Source organism: Scardinius erythrophthalmus, assembly GCF_964197995.2.
Source record: "Scardinius erythrophthalmus genome assembly, chromosome: 6".
Taxonomy (NCBI): Eukaryota; Metazoa; Chordata; class Actinopteri; order Cypriniformes; family Leuciscidae; genus Scardinius; species Scardinius erythrophthalmus.
In genome coordinates this window covers 37,358,004-37,381,140 of record NC_138226.1, presented here as the reverse complement: position 1 = coordinate 37,381,140, position 23,137 = coordinate 37,358,004, and the positions used below count along the sequence as shown (strand labels likewise).

Sequence of the window (23,137 nt, the reverse complement as noted above, 5' to 3'; positions counted from 1 at the left end):
CACAACTGCTTTTATGATTAAGGGACCAGTCCAAATGATTTCTGTGGTAATTTCCAGCATGCAGCAGATACTGTCAGTATACTGTAGATTAACTTTCCTGTAAAAGTAGGGGATTCTTCAACCCTCTGAGCATAACTGTTTAATGTGTGTTTATATGTGTGTGTAAGCAGGTGGTCAGTGCTCTCTATCCATTGATAAAGCTCTACCTGAGGATGAAGGACAATATGTCTGCAGGGCAGAGACCAACGAGGGAAAGGCAGAATGTTCCTGTATGGTCCTAGTGGACGGTGAGTTTATATTATAACACTCCAGTACAATAAATGTGTTTGCAGCATGTTTTTCCTGTATCTACTCTATGAAACTCAATAGGATCTCTGAGATATGAGACATACTCTAACCCTATGTGTCAAGAGTGTCTGTATTTTTTGTGTTTAGTAATTTATTTTTTACAACTCAAAGTTTTGAATTGTACAACACAACATAATTATTTCTCTCTCTACTTGAGAACTATGTCAAAACGCTTGGTTTCTTTGAGAATATTATGGTCTGAGTCTGTCTGTTTTGGGCTGGGCAGTATGTCTCCCTCCCTAGAGTCTCTGCCTGGGTTCTGCAGCTTCCGGTAATTACTGACCAGATCAGGCTGCATTGCATCCCTTACATGCCATGTCCTGAGATCTCCTCGTTTCGCTTTGTAGGATATGTCTTTACAGCTGTCTCTAAATCTCTATGACCTGCATAACATGTTTTGACAATCATCTCTTGATCTCTGTTTGACTTTACAGGTCATGTCCCAATGACCATCTCTAGATTTCTGTGTCCTGCTTTGCTGGACATGTCCCTGCAGTCGGCTCTAGATCCCTCCGTCCTGATTAAATGACATGTCTCTTTCTTCTGGTTTCCAGGACATGTCTTTACAACCATTTATGGATCTCTCTTTTCCACTTTAGAGGATGTGTTTAGCTGTCTTTGGATGCATTTATGCTATTTAACAAGACATGTCAATAAAGCCATTTCTAGATCTCCCTGTCAGGTTCCAAAATATCTCAAGATCTCTCTGTCTTACTTGACAGGACATCTTCCCACAACCATCTCTAGGTCCATTTGGACAGGATAGCATATTCAAACAGTGATCTCTTGTTTCTGTTCTGCTTTACAGGACATGTCTTACCAGTCATATCTAGATTAATCTGTCCTAATGAACATGTCCCTACAGCTCTTTCTATGTCACTGTTTTGCTTTCCATGTTATGTCCTCACAGCTGTTCATAATAATTTTGTCCCACTTTACAAGACTTGATTCTACAGTCATCTCTGTTCTGCTTAACAGGGTCATGTCCAATTTCAATATTATTTCCATTTTATCCACTGTAGATCCCTGTGTACTGTTTCTGTCATCCATCTCTAGATCTTAGTGTCTTGCTTTCCAATACATACCCCTGCAGTCAACAAGTCCCTACAGCTATCTCTTTATCTTTGTTGTGGTTTCCAGGACACGTCTTTACAGCTGTTCATGTCATCTTCATTTATATAGCGCTTTTAACAATGTAGATTGTCTCAAAGCAGCTTTACAGAGATAAGCGTATAATTTAAGGTAACAGAGATTGTTTCGGCTTTACAGCAGAGTTAAGTTATTTCCATCTAAAGTTAGTTTTAATTGATTTGGTTCCGTCGCAATGATCATTTGTTATTAAATTAGGGGCCGCTAAGACGACACCATTCTCTCTACACAGACTTTAAACGCGAACCTGTGAGAAACGCTGATGGCGTTCACATGCGCATTTAGAATGGGTTCTATAGTTATGTGCGTTAGAATATACGCAGGTTTGGAATTCCCTACAAGCCAAGCCTAAACAAAATACTTGTCTTTCCTTATAAATTTTGATAAGGAATTTTATTTTATTTGTTGCTTTGGGGTAGGACCGCAAGACGAATTTTCCCGACAACGCCTTATCTGTAGAGTGGTAGTGGGATCCTCCATAGGGAGAGACTAGTTGGCACTTCAGCACTGCGTTGTCATCGGTCCAGGTGAAGGTCCTTCGTCAGATCTGGATACGGCCTGGATCCGGCAGGCTGCAGGAAAAACCTTGGGATAAACACAGACACTAAAATTAGCGTAGATGCCATTCTTCTCATGATGTAACGAGTACATCAGGATTTTTGGGAAGTGTTCCCGGTTCCGGCTGACCTAATCTATGCAGCATAACATTAAATTATAGAAGTCTATAATGTATTATGTGAAAGCTAGGTCAAAGAGATGTGTCTTTAATCTGGCTTTGAACTGACAGAGTGTGTCTGCTTCCCGGACAATGGTAGGAAGACTGTTCCAGAGTTTTGGTGCTAAATAGGAAAAGGATCTACCGCCAGCAGTGGATTTTGATATTCTAGGTATAATCAACTGGCCGGAATTTTGAGATCGTAATAGACGTGACGGACTATAATGCGTTAAGAGCTCGCTCAAGTACTGCGGAGCTAAACCATTCAGTGCTTTGTAAGTAATCAGCAATATTTTAAAATTTATGCGATGTTTAATAGGGAGCCAGTGCAGTTTTGACAGAACTGGGCTAATATGGTCATACTTCCTGGTTCTGGTAAGAACTCGAGCTGCTGCGTTTTGGACCAGCTGTAGTTTGTTTATTAAGCGTGCAGGGCAACCACCCAGTAGAGCATTACAATAATCTAGCCTTGAGGTCATGAACGCATGAACTAATTGTTCCGCATTTGTCAATGAGAGCATATGACGTAATTTAGATATATTTTTAAGATGGAAAAATGCAGTTTTACAGATACTAGACACGTGACTTTCAAATGAAAGATTGGTATCAAAGAGCACACCCAGGTTCCTAACCGACGACGAAGACTTAACAGAGCAGCCATCAAGTGTTAGACAGTATTCTAGGTTATTACGTGAGGAAGTTTTTTGTCCAATAATTAGAAACTCTGTTTTTTCAGAATTTAGAAGTAGGAAATTACAAGTCATCCAATTTTTTATATCCGCTATGCATTCCGTTAGTTTTGTGAATTGATAAGTTTCGTTAGGTTTTGAAGAAATATAGAGCTGAGTATCGTCAGCATAACAGTGAAAGCTAATTCCATGTTTCCTAATGATATCTCCTAAGGGTAGCATGTACAGAGTGAACAGCAGCAGTCCTAATACTGAGCCTTGTGGTACGCCATACTTAACCTGTGATCGATGAGACATCTCATCATTTACTGCTACAAACTGATAACGGTCAGATAAGTATGATTTAAACCATGCTAGTGCATTTCCTGTAATGCCAACATAATGTTCTAATCTATTTAAAAGAACGTTGTGGTCAATGGTGTCAAATGCAGCGCTAAGATCGAGTAACACTAATAGAGAGATACAACCACGATCGGATGATAAGAGCAAATCATTTGTGACTCTAACGAGAGCTGTTTCGGTACTATGGTACGGTCTAAATCCGGACTGGAAATCCTCGCAGATATCATTTCTTTCAAGAAAGGAACACAGTTGTGAGGATACTGCCTTTTCTAATATATTTCATAGAACTCTGTGTCCCACTTTAAAGGATGTGTTCCTTAAGCAGTGTCCAGATTTCACAATCCTGCTTTACTGGGCATGTCCCTACTGTTGTATCTAGATATCTCGGTTATGCTTAACAGGACATCTCCCTATAGCTTCCCTAGATCTCTGCGTCCAGCTTTACAGGACACATCTTTGCTACAGAAATCTTTAGATATGTCTTTCTCTTATGTTATAGAATATGTCATTAAAATTGGCTCTAGGCATCTCTTTCCTGCTTAACAGTGACAAAAGGTGGCATGTTAGTTTTATTTAAAGGGATAGTTCACCCAAAAATGAAAATGCTGTCATAATTTACTCACCCTCATGTCGTTCCAAATCTTTGGAACACAACTAGAGATCTTTTTGGAGAAATGTGCAAGATTTCTGTCCCTCCATTGACAGTTACGCAACTACCACTTTGACGCTTCAAAAAGTTCATAAAGAGATTGTAAAACTAATCCATATGAATCAAATGGTTTATTCCAAATTTTCTGAATATACATGATCACGTTATATGATAAAAAGATTGAATGTAGGCTTTTATTCAAATATAAACATTGATCAGTGAACATAAACTGAAGCTCAACCGAACCTGCTTGACACGCGATAACAAACCTCTTGTGGAAGCTTAAGCATACTGTGAAACACGAGAATGAACCTCATTGGTTCTTGGAGCACTAGAATGAACCTCACTGGTTCTCGCGGAAGCTTAAACGTGCTGCTTAACACGAGAATGAACTTCATTGGTTCTTGCACGTCAGGCGAACATGCTTGAGCTTCCATTTACCACAACTGATGTATGAGTTGATGAATGTTTATATGTGAATAAAAGCCTAAATTCAATCTGTTCATCGAGCAATCAAGCAATCTGAAGCAATCCTCAGAAAATTTTGGACTGAACCGCTCAATCTCTTTATGAACTTTTTGAAGCATCAAAATGGATGTTATATAGGGACATAAAGCTCTCATATTTCATCAAAAAGATCTTCATTTGTGTTTTACCGGTTTGGAACGACATGCGGGTGAGTATTTGATAACATAATTACAATTTTTGGCTGAACTATCCCTTTAAATAATTTAATGTAATAATTTTCTTGCATAAACATCTCATATAGCTTGTGCTTAAGTGGCTTCTGCTATATTAACTGTCAAATTCCACTTTTAAAATCAGGTTTGTCATTTTGACCTTTGTCTTGGTCTTAGCAATAAGTGGCAATGAAAGAATGACAATAAACTCTCGAAATAGTTCATTAGCTTAGATATTATTTTTGGAACTTTTTTAGTGTGCAGAAGTTGAAGAGGAGGCATAATATGCTGCTTTCATGAGGGTCACATGAATTTGATTCTAATTTTGCTCTCTGTATTTCTTTCTCTCTGACTGTCTGTGTTCAGATCCCAGTGTCTCCACACCAGCTGATAAGCGGAGCAGGAAGCCCTCTACCCCGACCACAGAGAGTGAGTTTCCAAAATATGTACTTCCTTTTTTATATCCCAATATGGAGTGGCGTGGGAGATGTGAACCTTTCCCACTGCTGTACACACACACACACACACACACACACACACACACACACACACACACACACACACACACACACACACACACACACACACACACACACACACACACACACACACACACACACACACACACACACACACACACACACACACACACAAACTTTTAAGTTGCTTGTAGCTTTTGTAGACAATTTCACTCGGTATATATTTTACTAAGAATAATTACTTATTAAATTACTTTGTTCTAGCAGAAAAAGAAAGAAAGAAAGAAAGAAAGAAAGAAAGAAAGAAAGAAAGAAAGAAAGAAAGAAAGAAAGAAAGAAAGAAAGAAAGAAAGAAAGAAAGAAAGAAAGAAAGAAAGAAAGAAAGAAAGGTCACTGGTCAAAAGCCTAGCAGGAAGCTCTCAATTTGATTTCTGATAAGGTTAATTAGAGTGAATTTTGCAATTTTCTGCAAAGTTGTTCAATTGTTAGAGATTATGTTTAGTTGGTTGCTACTTTTTGCTGTAAATATATCTTGCTTAAAATCAGATTAAAAATACACACAAACAAAGACATCCATCTGCATGTAACCTAGTTCATACATATCTGTAGATTCAGGGAAAGATGAAAACTAGTGAATAGTTTTCCACTCTCTATCTGGACACTTTTGTAAAATAACGTTTTAAGCTGGACTATTATTGTTAAAGATTTAGCCTTTGCACTATTTTCTATTGCTGCCATATGGTCTTTATTTTGTGCATCCTCCAAAAGTTGTAGTATGGTATGAGACTTTATAGATGAACTATGGCCCGTGTTCACTGGTGAACCAGTCATTCACTTCTCACACTCTTCGTCAGTTGAGTTGTTTGACAAAGGCTGCTGGATAGCTGACTTTGACTGATTTTTAATGTTAAACAAACTCAGTGAGCAAAAAGGAGAATGAGGGGTGAACAAAAGTGTGTTTTAGAGATATAAAGAGAGAATATAAGGAGATTTCTGACAGTAGAGCAAGAGAGATCATGACTTTTACTGCATGACTGCTTGGCAAAACCCACTTAGATTTCCATGTATGGGCTCAGTCAAGACTCTCTCTCTCACTCTCCGGACCACGAGGAGTGTTGTATGAGTTTTCTAACATCAATGTTTTTAACATGCCTGACATTCTCGAGAATGTTTTGTGAAGCTTTTGTACTAGTGGGTCTACTTTTCGCCTACTCTTTTAGCAGACTCTTTCGAAATGGCTGAAACTGAGACTGTTGAAACTGTTGATATGTGCACATGAGAACTGTCGCATATGTTTTTCTTTATTCTTAAAAGAAAGGAGAAGTGAGAAAGGTATATTTACAAAGGTTTGCTCAAAGGTTACAAGCAAATTCTGCTAAGAAAAAAGGAAATCACCCTTCCATGACATTATTTGTTTGTGATTTAACGTGTTGCATGATGCATGCTGTACGTACTTGCAAACCATTTGAAAGGTACTTTAGAGTATTTTAGTTTTGTGTTGTAACATGCGATATAAAGTCAGTGTATCAGAATTATTTTTGAGGATGTTTGGCTGGCAAACTTGAGTTGGTCTTAATGCACCTGCTGTCAAGTATCAGTATTGACCTGATATCAAATCAGTTACTTACAATGTTTCCAAAATGGTAAAAATGGGGTAAAATGTGTTGACAGTAGACATTGAGGTATCTCACTAGATTTGGAACACAGCGATGATGAGCCCTAATTTTACAACTTTAATAGTTAAACACCATTAGTCAGTGAGTCAAGTTTGATGCTTTGTTTTAGAGGGGCAGTGGATTTTACTCATTTATTAGGAAACTATATTCAAAACTGTGTCCAAGTTATCTGGGTATTTTGTGCTGATTAGCTTCTGTCATGAAAAGATAATACACAAGTGAGCTGCCAATGGGTGAAATTAATAGTTTTCCAGAAACCATCTGTTTAAACAATAACAGAATGTTTACATAATATTCCGGCATGCATTTATGTTGTAATGCACATGCAGTTGTTGTGGATGGACCTGCAGAACCAGATTCCTCAAAGGAGAGATGCAGCAGTACATTTGTAACAGCACTGAACGGATGCAGATATGCTTTTAATGTTGTACATTTCCTCTTGTCCACACGTGAACATCAACAAGGCTGCAATAAAAGATTGATAGTGATTTTGGTTTCAACTGAAGGTTTAGGTAGGTCCTACATTATAAGGGGTTACATTGAGTCATTGAGTTGTTTGCAGTCATGGAAAATCTGTGATTAAAAATCATGAAGCTATAAAAATAAGCAGTGGTGTCTTGGATGATGGAAAATTCTAACCTCCAAAGCACCTCTGAATCGCTGGTGGAAATTGAAAACCCAATTGGTGTCCTTAAGGACTCTGTGCTTTCATGACCAGTTCAGAAACAACCACTGCAACTTACGTCATGCTTGTTACATTCCTCTGTTCTAATGGCTTATATTTGTATCTCTATGCTATTAGTTGTGCTTGTTAGGAAAGCATCACTGTTAGCATTGAATCCTTAACCTAACTAAATATTAAACTTTGCCTTGTAACTCACCTCACCCCGTATGTTTATGGTACCAACATGTACAAATACTTGAGTCATCAAAGATAGAAAAAAATAATAATAGTTTGTCATTGTTTGCTGTAAGCTAGTCCTGCAGCGCACAATCAGAGTTCCTTTGAAACCTTCATCCTCCCCCAGCTCCACATGCCTAGATCTACTATAGGATTTATGTATGTATGATCTGTATATTTATGTATTTTTTCTTTTGTTTCTGGGTTTATTGTGTTGCTACATTTATTTTTCCCTGTTTATCCTGTCGCAACACTCTGCTTTGTGTTAGTATTTTTTTGTTTAAGTCATAAAAAACAAACATTAGATACAGTTGACATTGTATCTATATTGGGGGTGTAGTTTAGCATTAAGAAAAAAAAAACCATCATGGTTTCCACAGTTACTAATTTAGTTCTAGTCAAGTCAAGTCATCTTCATTTATATAGCACTTTTAACAATGTAGATTGTTTTAAAGCAGCTTTACAGAGATAAACGTTTAATTTAAGGTAACAGAGATTGTTTTGGCTTTATAGTGGTTCTTTAATAAAGTTATTTTCCAGCTAAAGTTAGTTTTGATTGATTCGCTTCCGTCGAATGATTGATCCTCCATAGGGAGAGACTAGTTGGCACTTCAGCACTGCGTTGTCATCGGGTCCAGGCGAAGGTCCTTCGTCAGATCTGGATACGGCCTGGATCCGGCAGGCTGTGGGAAAACCTCGGGATAAACAAAGACACTAAAATTAGCGTAGATGCCATTATTCTTATGATGTAACGAGTACATCAGGATTTATGGGAAGTGTTCCCGGTTCCAGCTGACCTAATCTATGCAGCCTAACATTGAATTATAGAAGTCTATAATGTATTATGTGAATGCTAGGTCAAAGAGATGTGTCTTTAATCTAGCTTTGAACTGACAGAGTGTGTCTGCTTCCCGGACAATGGTAGGAAGACTGTTCCAAAGTTTTGAACTAGCTGTAGTTTGTTTATTAAGCGTGCAGGGCAACCAACCAGTAGAGCATTACAATAATCTAGCATGAACTAATTGTTGCGCATTTGTCAATGAGAGCATATGGCGTAATTTAGATATATTTTTAAGATGGAAAAAATGCAGTTTTACAGATATTAGACACGTGACTTTCAAATGAAAGATTGGTATCAAAGAGCACACCCAGGTTCCTAACCGACGACGAAGACTTAACAGAGCAGCCATCAAGTGTTAGACAGTATTCTAGGTTATTACGTGAGGAAGTTTTTTGTCCAATAATTAGAATCTCTGTTTTTTCAGAATTAAGTAGTAGGAAATTACGAGTCATCCAATTTTTTATATCCGCTATGCATTCCGTTAGTTTTGTGAATTGGTAAGTTTCGTTAGGTTTTGAAGAAATATACAGCTGAGTATCGTCGGCATAACAGTGAAAGCTAATTCCATGTTTCCTAATGATATCTCCTAATGGTAGCATGTACAGAGTGAACAGCAACGGTCCTAGTACTGAGCCTTGTGGTACGCCATACTGAACTTGTGATTAGAGATGCACCGATTACAATTTTCTGGGCCGATTCCGATTTCCGATTTTTCATTAAGTTTGACCTGCCGATACCGATTTTAGCCGATTCCGATTTCATTTTTTCTAACCACTTTACAGCACACACAAATATTTATTTTATATCTTTTCTGTAATAGAACATTTTACAATTTGCATAGTTCACACACATCTAAAGTGCAGTGTTGTGGAAGAACCATTTCCTTTTCACATTCAATATCCAATAATTATATTATATATAGCAAACGAAACGTCTGTATGAAAACAGGGAATGGCAATAAAATAATAGGCTATATAAATAAAAAATAAAATAAATATAGCCTTGCAGTATAAAGATATTTCTCAAAGCACACACACACAGGCCTATTGCAATCACTTGTACAAACTGAATAATAAAACAAGTTTAAAGGGTACATTTTCTATAAATATTAGTCTTTGTTTTCTTTTCTGACATAGCCTGCTCCAGTTCTTGTTAAAACACACAAATTCTGTGCATTTTGGGCACTTTTTTAGTGAAACCCTATTTAGGCTATTTTCCATCAAAAGTGTGCTTTCCCTTTAATTGAGCGCGAGCAGTGCAGCAAATAGACTCGGCGCCGAAACACGCGCTTCACTGCTCGCGACGCTCCTGCTTGACGCTCACGCGCTGCTCCTGCTTCCGTTGTGAATGCACTCATTGATAAACATGCACGCCGAAAAAAAATACGCGCTTGCGGTCTGAACGGACGTAATTCACGAGGTTTTCTACATGTGCTCCGTGTGCACGTGTGATGCTGATGTTGCGCGATGTTAATTATGCGGCGCCCGAGTGCATTAGACCGGCATAAAATCGGCATTTGTCAGACTGACCGGCCGGTCGCCGGTTACGGCCGATCACGTGAAAATCGGCCAATTCCGGTCACCAGCCGATCAATCGGTGCATCTCTACTTGTGATCGATGAGACATCTCTTCATTTACTGCTACAAACTGATAACGGTCAGATAAGTATGATTTAAACCATGCTAGTGCAATTCCACTAATGCCAACATGGTTTTCTAGTCTATTTAAAAGAATGTTGTGGTCAATAGTATCAAATGCAGCACTAAGATCGAGTAACACTAATAGCGAGATACAACCACGATCGGATGATAAGAGCAAATCATTTGTGACTCTAATGAGAGCTGTCTCAGTACTATGGTACGGTCTAAATCCGGACTGAAAATCCTCACAGATATAATTTCTTTCTAAAAAGGAACATAGTTGTGAGGATACTGCCTTTTCTAGTAACTTTGACAGAAAAGGTAGATTCGAGATCGGCCTGTAATTGACTAATTCTGTAGGATCAAGTTGCGTTTTTTTAACAAGCGGTTTAATCATAGCCAGCTTGAAGGTTTTTGGTACGTATCCTAGAGACAAAGACGAATTAATGATATTAAGAAGAGGATCTATGACCTCTGGAAGCATCTCTTTCAGTAGCTTAGTCGGAATAGGGTCTAACATACATGTTGTCGATTTAGATGAATTAACGAGTTTGCAAAATTATTCCTCTCTTATAGCAATAAATGAATCAAATTTTTCCTTAGGGAGACTAAAATGCACTGCCTGATGCGATACTGTAGTAGACGGTTGCATAGTTATAATTTTCTCCCTGATATTATGAAGAAGTGAAGTGAAGAAGTTCATAAAATCATTACTGCTGTGTTGCTTGGAAACGTCTGGGCTTGAAGCTTTCTTTTTCGTTAGATAAAGATAAAGGCGAAAAATGTAAAAAAAAATTCCACAAACCTGTCAACTCAAAGAAAGTAAAAGACAACTGTTAAATACTCCCTTGTGAAAAAAGAAATGTGCTCAATTGTTTTGAATGTGCACTTTGTCTACAATTACTAATTTAGTTATAAAGGCGAAAAATGTAAAAAAAAAAAAAAAAAAAAAAAAACACAAACCTGTCAATTCAAAGAAAGTAAAAGACTGCAAAAAACTCCCTTGTGAAAAAGAAATGTCGTCAATTGTTTGACTTTTAGTCTACAAATCTTAAAATTATATTTAAAAAAAAAACTGTACTTGCAGATAATTTAATATAAATAAAATAATAAGGCCACGTTTGTGTGCATAAATTATGTAATTGCGATTAAATTATTCTTTCTTTTGATGTCATTAGTTTTTCAATGTGGTCTCTTTAATATTCATAGGTTTCTGTAGCCTACACGTAAAGAAGTGTGCTTAATTGTAAGAGTTCTTCAAGAGTACCTTTCGCTTTAAGCCTGATGCTCTTCCATGCATCTGGACTAACAACAGATTGTCGTCCTTGTCCAGACAATTGCCTGCCGGTAACATGCATACTCGCACCGGAAGGATAAAAGTATCTGTCCTGACCTTGGCTGCACGGCAGAGGTGGACAGTAACAAAGTACATTTAGTTGAGTACTGTACTTAAGTACACTTTTTTGTTTTTTTTCTGGAAACTTTTTACTTTAACTTCACTACATTTGAAAGACAAATATCATACTTTTTACTCCACTACAATTCTGTCAAGGTCCTTGAGTAGAATGTAGAACGTCAGTCAGGGGATGACATTGGTTGCAGGGGTTGCATTTTGGTTGGAAATGAAAGTTGGGTTGACGTCAGAACACGACTGATGTTGGTTTCTGACGTCAACCCACTTTTCAATTTCAACCTCAATACAACGTCAAGTCAAGTCAAGTCAAGTTTATTTATATAGCGCTTTTCACAAGTTGTATCAAAGCAGCTTCACAGTAATAAATTAGAACAATACATCAATGTTTGTTTCTAGTGGAACGTCTACGTTCGGTAATGCTGATCAATAGTATCGTTGATTGATTAATTTAATTAAATATCCCCAAATATCCCCAACTGAGCAAGCCAAAGGCAACAGTGGCAAGGAACCGAAAAACTCCATCAGGTGACCTAATGGAGAAAAAAAAAACCTTGGGAGAACCCGGGCTCAGTCGGGGGCCAGTTCTCCTCTGGCGTTTATGAACTAGAGGTCGGATTTAACTGTAGGATTAAAAGTATTATATGAATGCCTGGCTGAAGAGATGCGTCTTTAATCTAGTTTTAAACTGGGAGAGCGAGTCTGAGCAACGAACAGTATCCGGAAGACTATTCCAGAGTTTTGGTGCTAAATGTGAAAATGCTCTCCCTCCTTTGGTGGACCTAGATATCCTAGGTATGACCAAAAGTCTCGAATTTAGTGACCTTAAAGAGCGCGATGGATTATAGGGCGATAGAAGATCGGTTAAATAGACTGGAGCTAAGCCGTTTAGGGCTTTATAAGTCAGTAGCAATACCTTGTAATTAATACGGGACTTTATAGGTAACCAATGTAGGGATGATAAAATCGGTGTTATATGATCATATTTTCTTGATCTAGTTAGAACTCTAGCGGCGGCATTTTGGACTAACTGTAGCTTGTTTATTGAGGATGCAGGACAACCGGCTAATAACGCATTACAGTAATCTAGTCTCGAGGTCATGAATGCATGAACTAACTTTTCTGCGTCAGAAACTGATAGCATATTACGTAGCTTAGCAATGTTTCTAAGGTGGAAAAAGGCTGTTCTTGTAACATATGAAATATGATTTTCAAAAGACAGGTTGCAGTCTAATATAACACCCAGGTCTTTTACTGTAGAGGATGAAGTAACAGGACATCCTACTATGTTAAAGTTGTATTGTGAGAGGTTTTGTGGGTGGTTTTTTGAACCGATAAGTAGTACCTCTGTCTTGTCTGGATTTAATAAAAGAAAATTATGCGTCATCCAATCTTTTATATCTTTAACACACTCTGTCAATTTGGATAATTTAGCGTTTTCATCTGGCCGTGATGAAATATAGATTTGAGTGTCATCAGCATAACAATGGAAACTAATTCCATGTTTCCTTATAATATTTCCAAGTGGTAGCATATATATTGAGAATAATAGAGGGCCTAACACAGATCCCTGCGGCACTCCATAGTTTACTGGAGTTATGATAGATTTTTCTCCATTTAAATAAACAAAATGGTAGCGGTCAGATAAATACGATCTAAACCAGCTTAATGCTTGTCCTTGAACACCAGTATAATTTTGTAGTCGATCTAAGAGTATTGTATGATCTATAGTATCGAACGCAGCACTAAGATCAAGTAAAACTAATATTGAGATACAGCCTTGGTCAGAAGCTAAAAGTAAATCATTTGTGATTTTAACGAGCGCAGTTTCAGTGCTATGATGCGGCCTGAATCCAGACTGAAACTTTTCATAGGTGTCATTTTCTTGTAAGAAAGAGCCCAGTTGAGCGGACACAACTTTTTCTAGTATTTTAGACATAAAAGGTAGATTTGAAATGGGTCTATAATTTACTAGATTATTCGGATCTAATTGTGGTTTCTTAATGAGAGGTTTTATAACTGCCAGTTTAAATGTTTTTGGAACATAACCTAAAGATAAAGACGAGTTAATAATATTGAGGAGAGGCTCTTCCACTACAGGTAACACTTCTTTCAATAGTTTTGTTGGAATGGGATCTAATAAACATGTTGTTGTTTTAGAGGAAATGATAAATTTATTTAACTCTTTTTGTTCTATAGTTGTAAAGCACTGTAATTGTTCTTGCGGCGTGATAATTGAGGCTGAATTATAAGGCGCGATTGAGGATTGAACGTTTACAATTGTGGTTCTGATGTTTTCTATTTTCTCAGTGAAGAACTTCATGAAATCATTACTACTAAACTGTAATGGAATACTTTGTTCAGGAGACATCTGTTTATTTGTTAGTCTCGCCACGGTGTTAAATAAGAACTTAGGATTGTTATGGTTGTTTTCTATTAGTTTGCGTAGATGCTCAGCCCTGGCCGCTTTTAGGGCCTTTTTATAACGTGACATACTGTCTTTCCATGCGATTCTAAAGACCTCTAAGTTGGTTTGTTTCCATTTACGCTCTAAATTACGGGTTTCTCTCTTTAGAACACGCGTAGTATTGTTGTACCATGGTGCTTTACTTTTCTCTCTGACCTTTTTTAATCTAATAGGCGCAACAATATCCAATGATCCAGAGAGAATGGTGCTCATAGTGCTAGTTAATTCCTCAAGTTCATCTGTTTGTTTGGGTTCACTGAGCAGCTGAGACAGATCCGATAAGCTGTTTGAAAAATTATCTATGGTGGATGGAAGGATTGTTCTGCCTAATCGATAACGCGGCGCAGCATGATATATTACAGGAGTACGTAATATGCAAGTTACCATGTAATGGTCAGTGACATCGTCACTTTGTGGAATGATATCTATATCGGTTGGATCGGTTCCATGTGATATAATTAAATCGAGTGTATGATTAAATCGATGAGTCGGTCCGGTAATGTTTTGCTTGACCCCAAAGGAGTTTAATAAATCTGTAAATGCAGCCCCTAACGCATCATTTTGATTATCTACATGGATATTAAAGTCTCCAACAATTAATGCTTTATCGAAGTTAACTAATAGGTCTGAGAGAAAATCTGCAAACTCTTTTAGGAAATCAGCGTAAGGCCCAGGCGGTCTATATACGGTAGCCAAGGCTAGAGATAATAGGGATGTTTTTCGAACATCTAAGAGCGTAACATTTAGTACAAGTACTTCAAATGAAATAAACTTATAACCCGTTTTCTGAGTAACATTGAGAAAATCTCTATAGATTGTTGCAACACCGCCGCCACGACCATTCAGACGGGGCTCGTGCTTATAGGAGTATCCTGCTGGAGTAGACTCATTTAAACCAAAATAATCATTTGGTTTAAGCCATGTTTCAGTAAGGCAAAGTACATCGAAGCTATTATCTGTGACTATTTCATTTACAATAACTGCCTTAGGTGTGAGTGATCTAATGTTTAGAAGACCTAGCTTTAAAAATTGTTTTTGATTACCAATAGCAACATTTTCTGGTTTAATAACAATTAGATTTTTTCTAGATCCTGCAGTAGATTTATGATTTGATCTCACTAAACGAGGAATAGACACAGTTTCTATGCAATGTTCTACACTATTTATATCAGTTAAATTGGTGCAGCAGAGACTATGATTTGGACTTTTGTTTACTAGTCAAAAGGTATTTAACATTTTGGAGATGTTATCTGACAGAAGATCCGATCCGAATCTGCTTGGGTGTAAGCCATCAGCACGGTAAAGCCTAGGACGCTCCCAAAACAGATTCCAATTATTTACAAAGAGAAGTTTCTGCTCATTGCACCATGACATTAACCATTCATTAAGCGCAAATAATCTACTAAACTTTTCATGACCTAGTCGATACGTGGGAAGCGGTCCTGACACAATAATCGTTATATCAGGCGATGTGCTGCGTACCGTATCGATCAGATTCCTGAAGTCTTTCTTCAAAACCTCCGTTTGGCGCAGTCTGATGTCGGCCCCTCCCGCGTGCAGGACAACGGTTCCGACGCGCTCGTTCAGAATCTCGGGAACGTGAGCAGCGATTTCAGAAACACGAGCACCAGGAAAGCAGTGACTATGCACCTTACTTTTATTTAACGTAACGTGTACGTGTCGAACGATGGAATCGCCGATGATCACAGCATCGCGTTCTGTTTCGCGAAGAGGGGAGAAGCGGTTTTGTGTGGATATCTCGAAAACCGGGAGGGTCGGAGAGAGTTTTCTTGGTCTAGACCTGACTCGCGACTTCCGCTGCGGAAAAATCCAGGCTTCGTGATGGCATGTTGGAGCCGGAGTGAACGAGACCATGGCTGATCGCGACCTCGACGTTCGGGACCGATGTTGAGGAACGCACGGAGTAGACGAGGTCGGAGTCAGCGGGTTAGTAACATTAATCTCTGATTTGTGTGCCTCGGCACGTAATGTTTCGAGAGCCAAACGCCGGTCTATCAGCTCGGCTTTTCTTACTAAAAGGTCGTGGATCTGTTTCTCAACAGCTTCCAGCTCAGACTGCACCGCGTGCAGCTCAAATGTGTCCTCACCTGCACCAAAAGGTAGACTACTTACATTTGATATATTCGCCATTTTAACAGATGGACAGTAAGTTAAGTTAGAAACGACGCTACCAGTGGTGCTATCAATATTAATACTAATTTATGGCTTAAGTCTTGGATATAATCCGTCTTTTCAGTGGTACGGGTGTAGAGTAGACGCACGATAGGCGAAAAAATGTTTGTTTGTAACTTAAATGAGTGCGGAGAAGACGCGTTCAGCCGTGATCCACGGACGTAACCTATAAGAGTATCCAGCGTTGGATCACAAGGCTTGAGACGCGTCTGCTCAACAATCCGCGTTATAACTATGAGGTGAGGAAAAGTAGAAAATGTTCGTTGTAAGTGAGTTTAAAGAGAAATCAAGATTTATAAATCAATCGATGGAGCTCCAAAGACAACAACGCGCTCAGACGCGACGCATGCGCATACTTTAGCACTGCTGCGCTCTGTCCAACGTTGGAGATTAATGTCAATCTGGCGTTGAATTCTGACATCAACCTGATTTTCATTTTCAAAGTTGAGTTTGGTCTTCTAAATGTGAATTTTGTCATTGTTTTGGGCCACACTAGCTACAGTAAGACAGTAAGGCAAACATATTCATACTGAAAGCCAAAAAACTTTAAATACGGCACTATTTGAGGGAACAGCCATTTGTGTGTCCGAAACCATTGTGGACGTTATTGAGTGCACTTATTCAATCTCACATTCAATCCCACTATACTGGAACTGTGTTCTAGAAATAAATTTGATATTGATATGAGGATAGGTAGGCAGGCATAGATTCAGAGGCATATAAAGTACTTTAAGTATTACATACAACAATGCAACAACATTAAAACAATGCATTAACATTTCCTTTTAACTTTTGATACTTAAGTACTTTTAAAAACAAGTACTTCTGTACTTTTACTTAAGTAAAAATCGATCTTTACAACTTTTACTTGTAACAGAGTTATATTTGACCAGTAGCATCTGTACTTTCACTCAAGTAAGGAAGTTGTGTACTTTGTCCACCTCTGAACAGTAGTGGCCTTGCTGTCATATATCGAGATAACCTTCGACTCACACAATTAGATTTTCACGACACTAATACATTTGAATATATGGTAGTGAAGGCTGACTCTCTCATAATTATCTTGGTCTATCATCCTACTAAGGCTTTGTCTAACTTTTTTTTCTGAACCCAGGGAACTTTTGACCCTTGCCTGTTCATTTTCCTTTCCCTTTCTCCTTTTCGGTGACTTCAATATTCATGTTGATGCTGTTTGCTTTAACACTTATCAATTACTGTCTAATTTTGAATGTTTTAATCAAATCCGTGTATCATTCGTTCAGTCGTTTTTTTTATTTAATATTGAAAGTAGAAAAATGAGAAAACGGTTCCTATTTCGTTTTTTCATCTTTTTCAAAAAAACGAAAAAGAATTCAGCTTTAGTTTCCGTTTTTCGTTTTAAGATAGAAAAATGAATAAACAGCTTGAATATTCGATTTCTACACGTGGGCGGGAATGAAACGCCCCTTTCCTCTGATTTGTCAGCCGAAGATCAAACTGTCCCGTCATCAGTTTTTCCTCAGTTCTGCACTGCAGAATAAGAGTCCTCCGTGGTGTGGATTCTTAACGCGTTTATTGCAACTACATTTCAACTTTTTTTTCATCAAACAACCAGACTAACGAATGGCTCGACAGGGATAGACTAGATAGGGCTTTCTTCTTTGTAGACCAGAGTTCTCAAGTGCCAGGGGTCTGCTATTTTCCTATTTTCCGAACTGTAAAGTCACTTTTATTTATTTTTTATTTTTTTTTATCATGAACCACGCTGTGTTTTATTCCTAAGTGACTATATAATGTAGCCTAGAAATCTAGACGCACCCCTAGCGGCAGCAAAATTTATTTTGCAGCCAGGGTAGTCTAGCAACTCTCTGTTGACTTTTGGAGCTGTAAAAACCTAAATTGGGTCGGGCCAATCACATCGTGTATAGAGTAGGCGGGGCGGGCTTAACATAATGATGACAGAGTTGCGACGGTTCCCTGCTACTTGAAAACAAAGAAAAGTAGGCGCGTCAGAAGGCTATTCACTCTATTTTGGTTCATTTTTGGTGTGCGCCAGAAAGATGTTCAAGGAGACTGAGACGCAGTAAAGCAGCGCATCATGTTGTTTTCTTTATTTTTCAAAGGCATGACATTTTGTAGTCATTTTAAATGTACACAAATACAAATATAAATTTTACTGTTTCGAATGACAGAGTATTAAACGACAGAATATTAAGTTATTTCCCTTGCTGAGCAACAAATCCAAGTGATGGCGCCGGCGCATCGCTCGCTCACACAACATCTAGGCTATTATCAGTTCACTTCTGGTATTGCTAACTTGACATCGCAGCCTGTTCATTATTAAAATAAAACACAGTCAGACAAATTTATAAAAAGTTATTCTGCTTAATTTAATTGGTATTTTGTACAATATAAAGGCTGTGCCGCACAGTCCTACTTGCTGTTATTCCAAACTCATTTCCCTTGCTGTGAAGATGATGATTTAGCCTATACGTGTATATTTGGACTCGACTGAAGTATGAAGCCTTCTTTACATTACTAGTTAGCATCCAAATGTTACATTGCAAATATGGAAACTTTGGACCGAATGAGAGATGCGCGAAACCAATGTCCGTACAGTTTCAGTTTCGATTAAAATAAAGTTTAGGCTTGCCGTTTAAAATAGGCTAAATGTTGTTTATAATAAAGGACACAATAGGCTATTATTATAAGCTATTAGGTAGGTTATATTTTTATTATACGTGGCTATACTTATTTTTCATTCTTGTTGTTTTCTGAATACCATTCATTTAAGGATTTGACATAGGCTACAGTAAGGGGAAGTAAAATACGCATAGACATAGCCTATATGTTATTAATAGTGTTTATAATGTTAATGTCAAGTATTTTATTTACCAGTCTTTTACACTATTTCTGAATAGGCTAATAATAAAATGCGTTTGTTTCCCTCTCAACATGACCGGTGCGCTGCGCACAAGCGTCTTTGAGATATAAATGCTGTGCACAAGCGTCTTTGAGATATAAATTAATACATTTTAATAAAACACAAGGCCTACATCATAAAACTCAGAAGAGTAGGCCTATGTATTTTAATATCTCTGTTGTTCTCTGTTCTCCGGTTGTTAGATAGTCAGTCTTAATGACAGTTCATGCGTTTAATATAGGCCTATTATATAGTGAATGCATTGTTCTTTTCTTTTTGTGTTAGTGTTACAAATATTTAATTTACAACCAATTATAATGATTTTTATCTTCATTTATTATTTAAAAAAAAAATTACGGGGCGAGGGCGACCATGGTAGGCTAACAGCCGTCATTTACCCTGCATAACCAGCTGATGCAAAGCGTAGGTGAATTTATATCTACAAAGAAGAAAGCCCTGTCTAGTCTATTCCCCAGTATGGGTTGTGTCAAACCATTTGTTAGTCTGGTTGTTTGATGAAAAAAAAGATGAAATGTAGTTGCAATAAACGCGTTAAGAATCCACACAATGGAGGACTCTTATTCTGCAGTGCAGAACTGAGGAAGAACTGATGACGGGACAGTTTGATCTTCGGCTGACAAATCAGAGGAAAGGGGCGTTTCATTCCCGCCCGTGTAGAAATCGAATATTCAAGCTGTTTATTCATTTTTCTAGCCTGGTAATACCAAACTCTGCTACTTCGTTTTGCTTCGTAGACAGAGTCTGGCATGGCATAATTGAAAAGCGTTTTCTTTCTCGCGGGGGGCGCTTGTCTGAAGTTTAAAATCATTGGTTACCTGTAAGCCAATCACATAACGTTTGGTTATGGCGTGTTATGCGCATGCTCAGCCGCATCTAACTTCCACTGTAAACACATGTATGATGCGAAAACAAAACCATCGAGCGAAATACCGGAGTGAACATGTCTGTGAACGACTTTTGCAGATTATGTGAAGTAAATCTACGCATCCACGGTACAATCAGCGTCTACGCCACGGCTCTCAGCCCGCCCTCTGTTCGTTGATTGGCCGGCTGTTTTCAGGCCGGAGGAAAACGGAAAGCTATTGCGCTGTCTCAGACTGAGCACAGAAGCGAAATGAAATTGAGCGGAAGTAAGAAAACGAAAAATTAAGCTGAATTCTTGTTTTTTTTTTTTTTTTTTTTTATGGAAAAAATGAAAAATCTAAAATGGAACTATTTTCTCATTTTTCTACTTTCAATATTAAATAAAAAACGACTGAACAAATGATACACGGATTTAATCAGACTCAGAATGTTAATTTTCCTACTCATACGCATTGTTATATCCTTGATTTGATCTGTACATCAGGGGTTGATATCTCTTCCATCTCTTCTTCTGACACTGGTATCTCTGATCATAAATTTATTGGTTTTAGCCTAAGCTTGCCTAAGCATAAAAAATGTCCTATGACTGTTATATCCAATCGCAATCTCAAAATGAGGTTTTATTTAACAAAGTTCGGGAGGAGCAGGTTCAGATAATTAACCAAATCATGCACAGCTGTTGATTAATCAGTAATCAACTCAATGACAGAGTATAAATTCACAGCAGACCTGTCTCTGTTAATTGAAAGTTTGTCAGCATCCCTCCTCCACCCCATCTCCTCACTTCCAGTTCCATCTACACTTCCAGTTCCATCTACACTTCCATTTCCATCTGCTCTTACCAACTGGGGGGAGTACTTTGGGTTCGGGCCTAACTCCGAGCTCGGAGCCCTCCCCCCGGACAGCACGCCAAATACGCATAAACTTATTGTATTAATTATATGTAGATGTGAACTCGTGAAACTGTTGATACTGCATCATTTTGCACCGCCATTGTTTCTTTGAATCTTTCTGATGTCTTTGATTTTTCTTCTCCCTCCCTGATATTATCTAACTATCACTCCATCATTTTTTAATTTTGCAGGAGCATGCTCCTGTTAAGACCAGAAAGTGTCCCTTTCACCCACCCTTCTCCTTGGTACACCCCTGAGCTTCGTATCCTAAAGGCTACTGGTAGACGGCTTGAGCGTCTTTACAGGAAAACTGGCCTCACTGTTCAATATTTAGCTTTAATTGAGCATCTCATAAAATACAAATCTGCTTTGAACTGGGCTCGTTCTAGTTTTGTCTCTGCCAACATTAACAAATCAAGCAACAGGCCAAAAGCATTATTTAACACAATAGACAAGCTCATCAAGCCTCCATCCCATGATGCTCTAGCTTCAGATGAGCTTTTCTGTTCCTTCCTTATTCACTTGCTAGAAAAGACAGATGCCTTCTACCGGTGATTCTCTAATGATGTTACAAAGCTATTCGTCAAATCTATCTGGTCAGTCCCTGACTTTCTTTTCTCTGACTCCATCTTCTGTTTCTGAGTTAATTTTGAGATCCAATTCATCATCCGGTCGACTTGACCCTGCTCCTACTTCTCTCCTGAAACTTTGTCATTCTGTCATCTCTGCACCTATTTCTCATTTTATCAATGCATCTCTTACCTTTGCTTTATTCCCTCTGCCACTCAAAACTGCTGCAGTTACCCCTGTTCTCAAGAAACCTAACCTTGATCCATCAGTTCTATATAATTATTTCAAATGTACTTTTCTAGTTGAAAATAATCTCTTTGATCCTGGTTTTCGCCCACTTCATAGTACTGAAACTGCACTTGTTAAGGTAGTGAATGTTCTATTACTTTCTGGTGACTGGTTCTCTGTCTATACTTCTGCTACTTGACCTTAGCTCTGCCTTCGAAACCGTCTCCCATGAATTACTTATTTCTTGCCTCTCGGATGTGGGTATTTCTGCTACTGCTCTTTCTTGGTTTTCTTCCTATCTCTCTGACAGACAATTCTTCATTTCAGTTCAGGATTTTCGATCACCTACTGTCCCGCTGAAGCAAGGTGTCCCCCAGGGATCCGTTCTCGGGCCATTATTATTCATAATTGACATACTACCTCTGGGTCAGATCTTACACGTCATTGTTTTAATACTTTTAGAATGCATTTTAGAATAGATTTGTATCAATTTTGGATTATCACATCCAAATATACACTATCTGTACACCTTCTCTACCAGCTCTATCTGCCCAAACTGACAAAATCTCTGCTTGCGTGCATGAAAAAGATTGGCTCAATTAAAATTTTCTGAAACTAAACATGGACAAAACGTACTCGGTTACTAACGTAACCTCGGTTCTCTCTAGAGAAAGGAACGAGTACTGCGTAGAATACGCTAGGGGGAAAATCATTTTCCACGAGAATACTGAAGCCAAAAAATTATCCTTTAATTTTGTATTAATGTAAAATGCGTTGCTGCAGCATACAGGCATAGGAGAGACAGCTCGCGCGCCTATTGGCTGGTCTGCTGGCAACTGCTTGAGCCTATCGAGCGAGACCTAGAGTGACGACATACCCAATGTATGGACGCTCCGCGCCCTCTGTGTCACATCCTGCCGAAACGGGCGTGGATAGTGGCGCAATTGTTTTCTAAACCTGCAAAATAGCATGAAGGAACGTTTGCGCCGGAACACGCCTCCTTTTTTGCGCTGAACCGCCCAGGGAGCGCAAGTTCATTCCGTAGTTTAGCGACGTGCTTCTGTGGAGGGAAAAGCGCGCTTTGCGCGGGTGCAAAATAGGAAACACCGACGCATGCGGGTGCATGCGTCGGTGTACAAAGTCAATTGCGCTGGGTGCAAGATAAGGCCCAATAAGTAAGTACATTGTATTAAACTATTTTCTTTTTATCACGTAAGTACATAGCAGTTAAAGTCATCTAATATAAAGTATGACCATATATTTAAAAACACGATTTACAAGTTTCAAGAGAAATTACATTAAAATGACATTTTAGTCAGTATTGTACATTTGACAATGAATAAAAAAATAAATAAAAAACGAAACTAAAACAATAAACAACTTAATTATGAAATGACTTACTGTATAAATATACTTAAGTCTTAACTAAGTGGGTCAAAAAAAACACTTTAAAGTTCAGCTAATTGCATTCAATGTAAA

At 38.3% G+C, this 23,137-nt stretch overlaps 1 protein-coding gene across 1 annotated transcript in view; it reads left to right on the top strand.

Moving 5' to 3' along the window:
* Positions 1-23,137, top strand: part of mylka (myosin, light chain kinase a) — a 167,075-nt gene that overhangs the window by 104,565 nt on the left and 39,373 nt on the right. The window contains exons 17-18 of the mRNA XM_081367970.1: positions 171-287; positions 4,939-5,001. Of these exons, the coding sequence (XP_081224096.1) occupies positions 171-287; positions 4,939-5,001 (180 nt within the window). The remainder of the gene's footprint in view (positions 1-170; positions 288-4,938; positions 5,002-23,137) is intronic.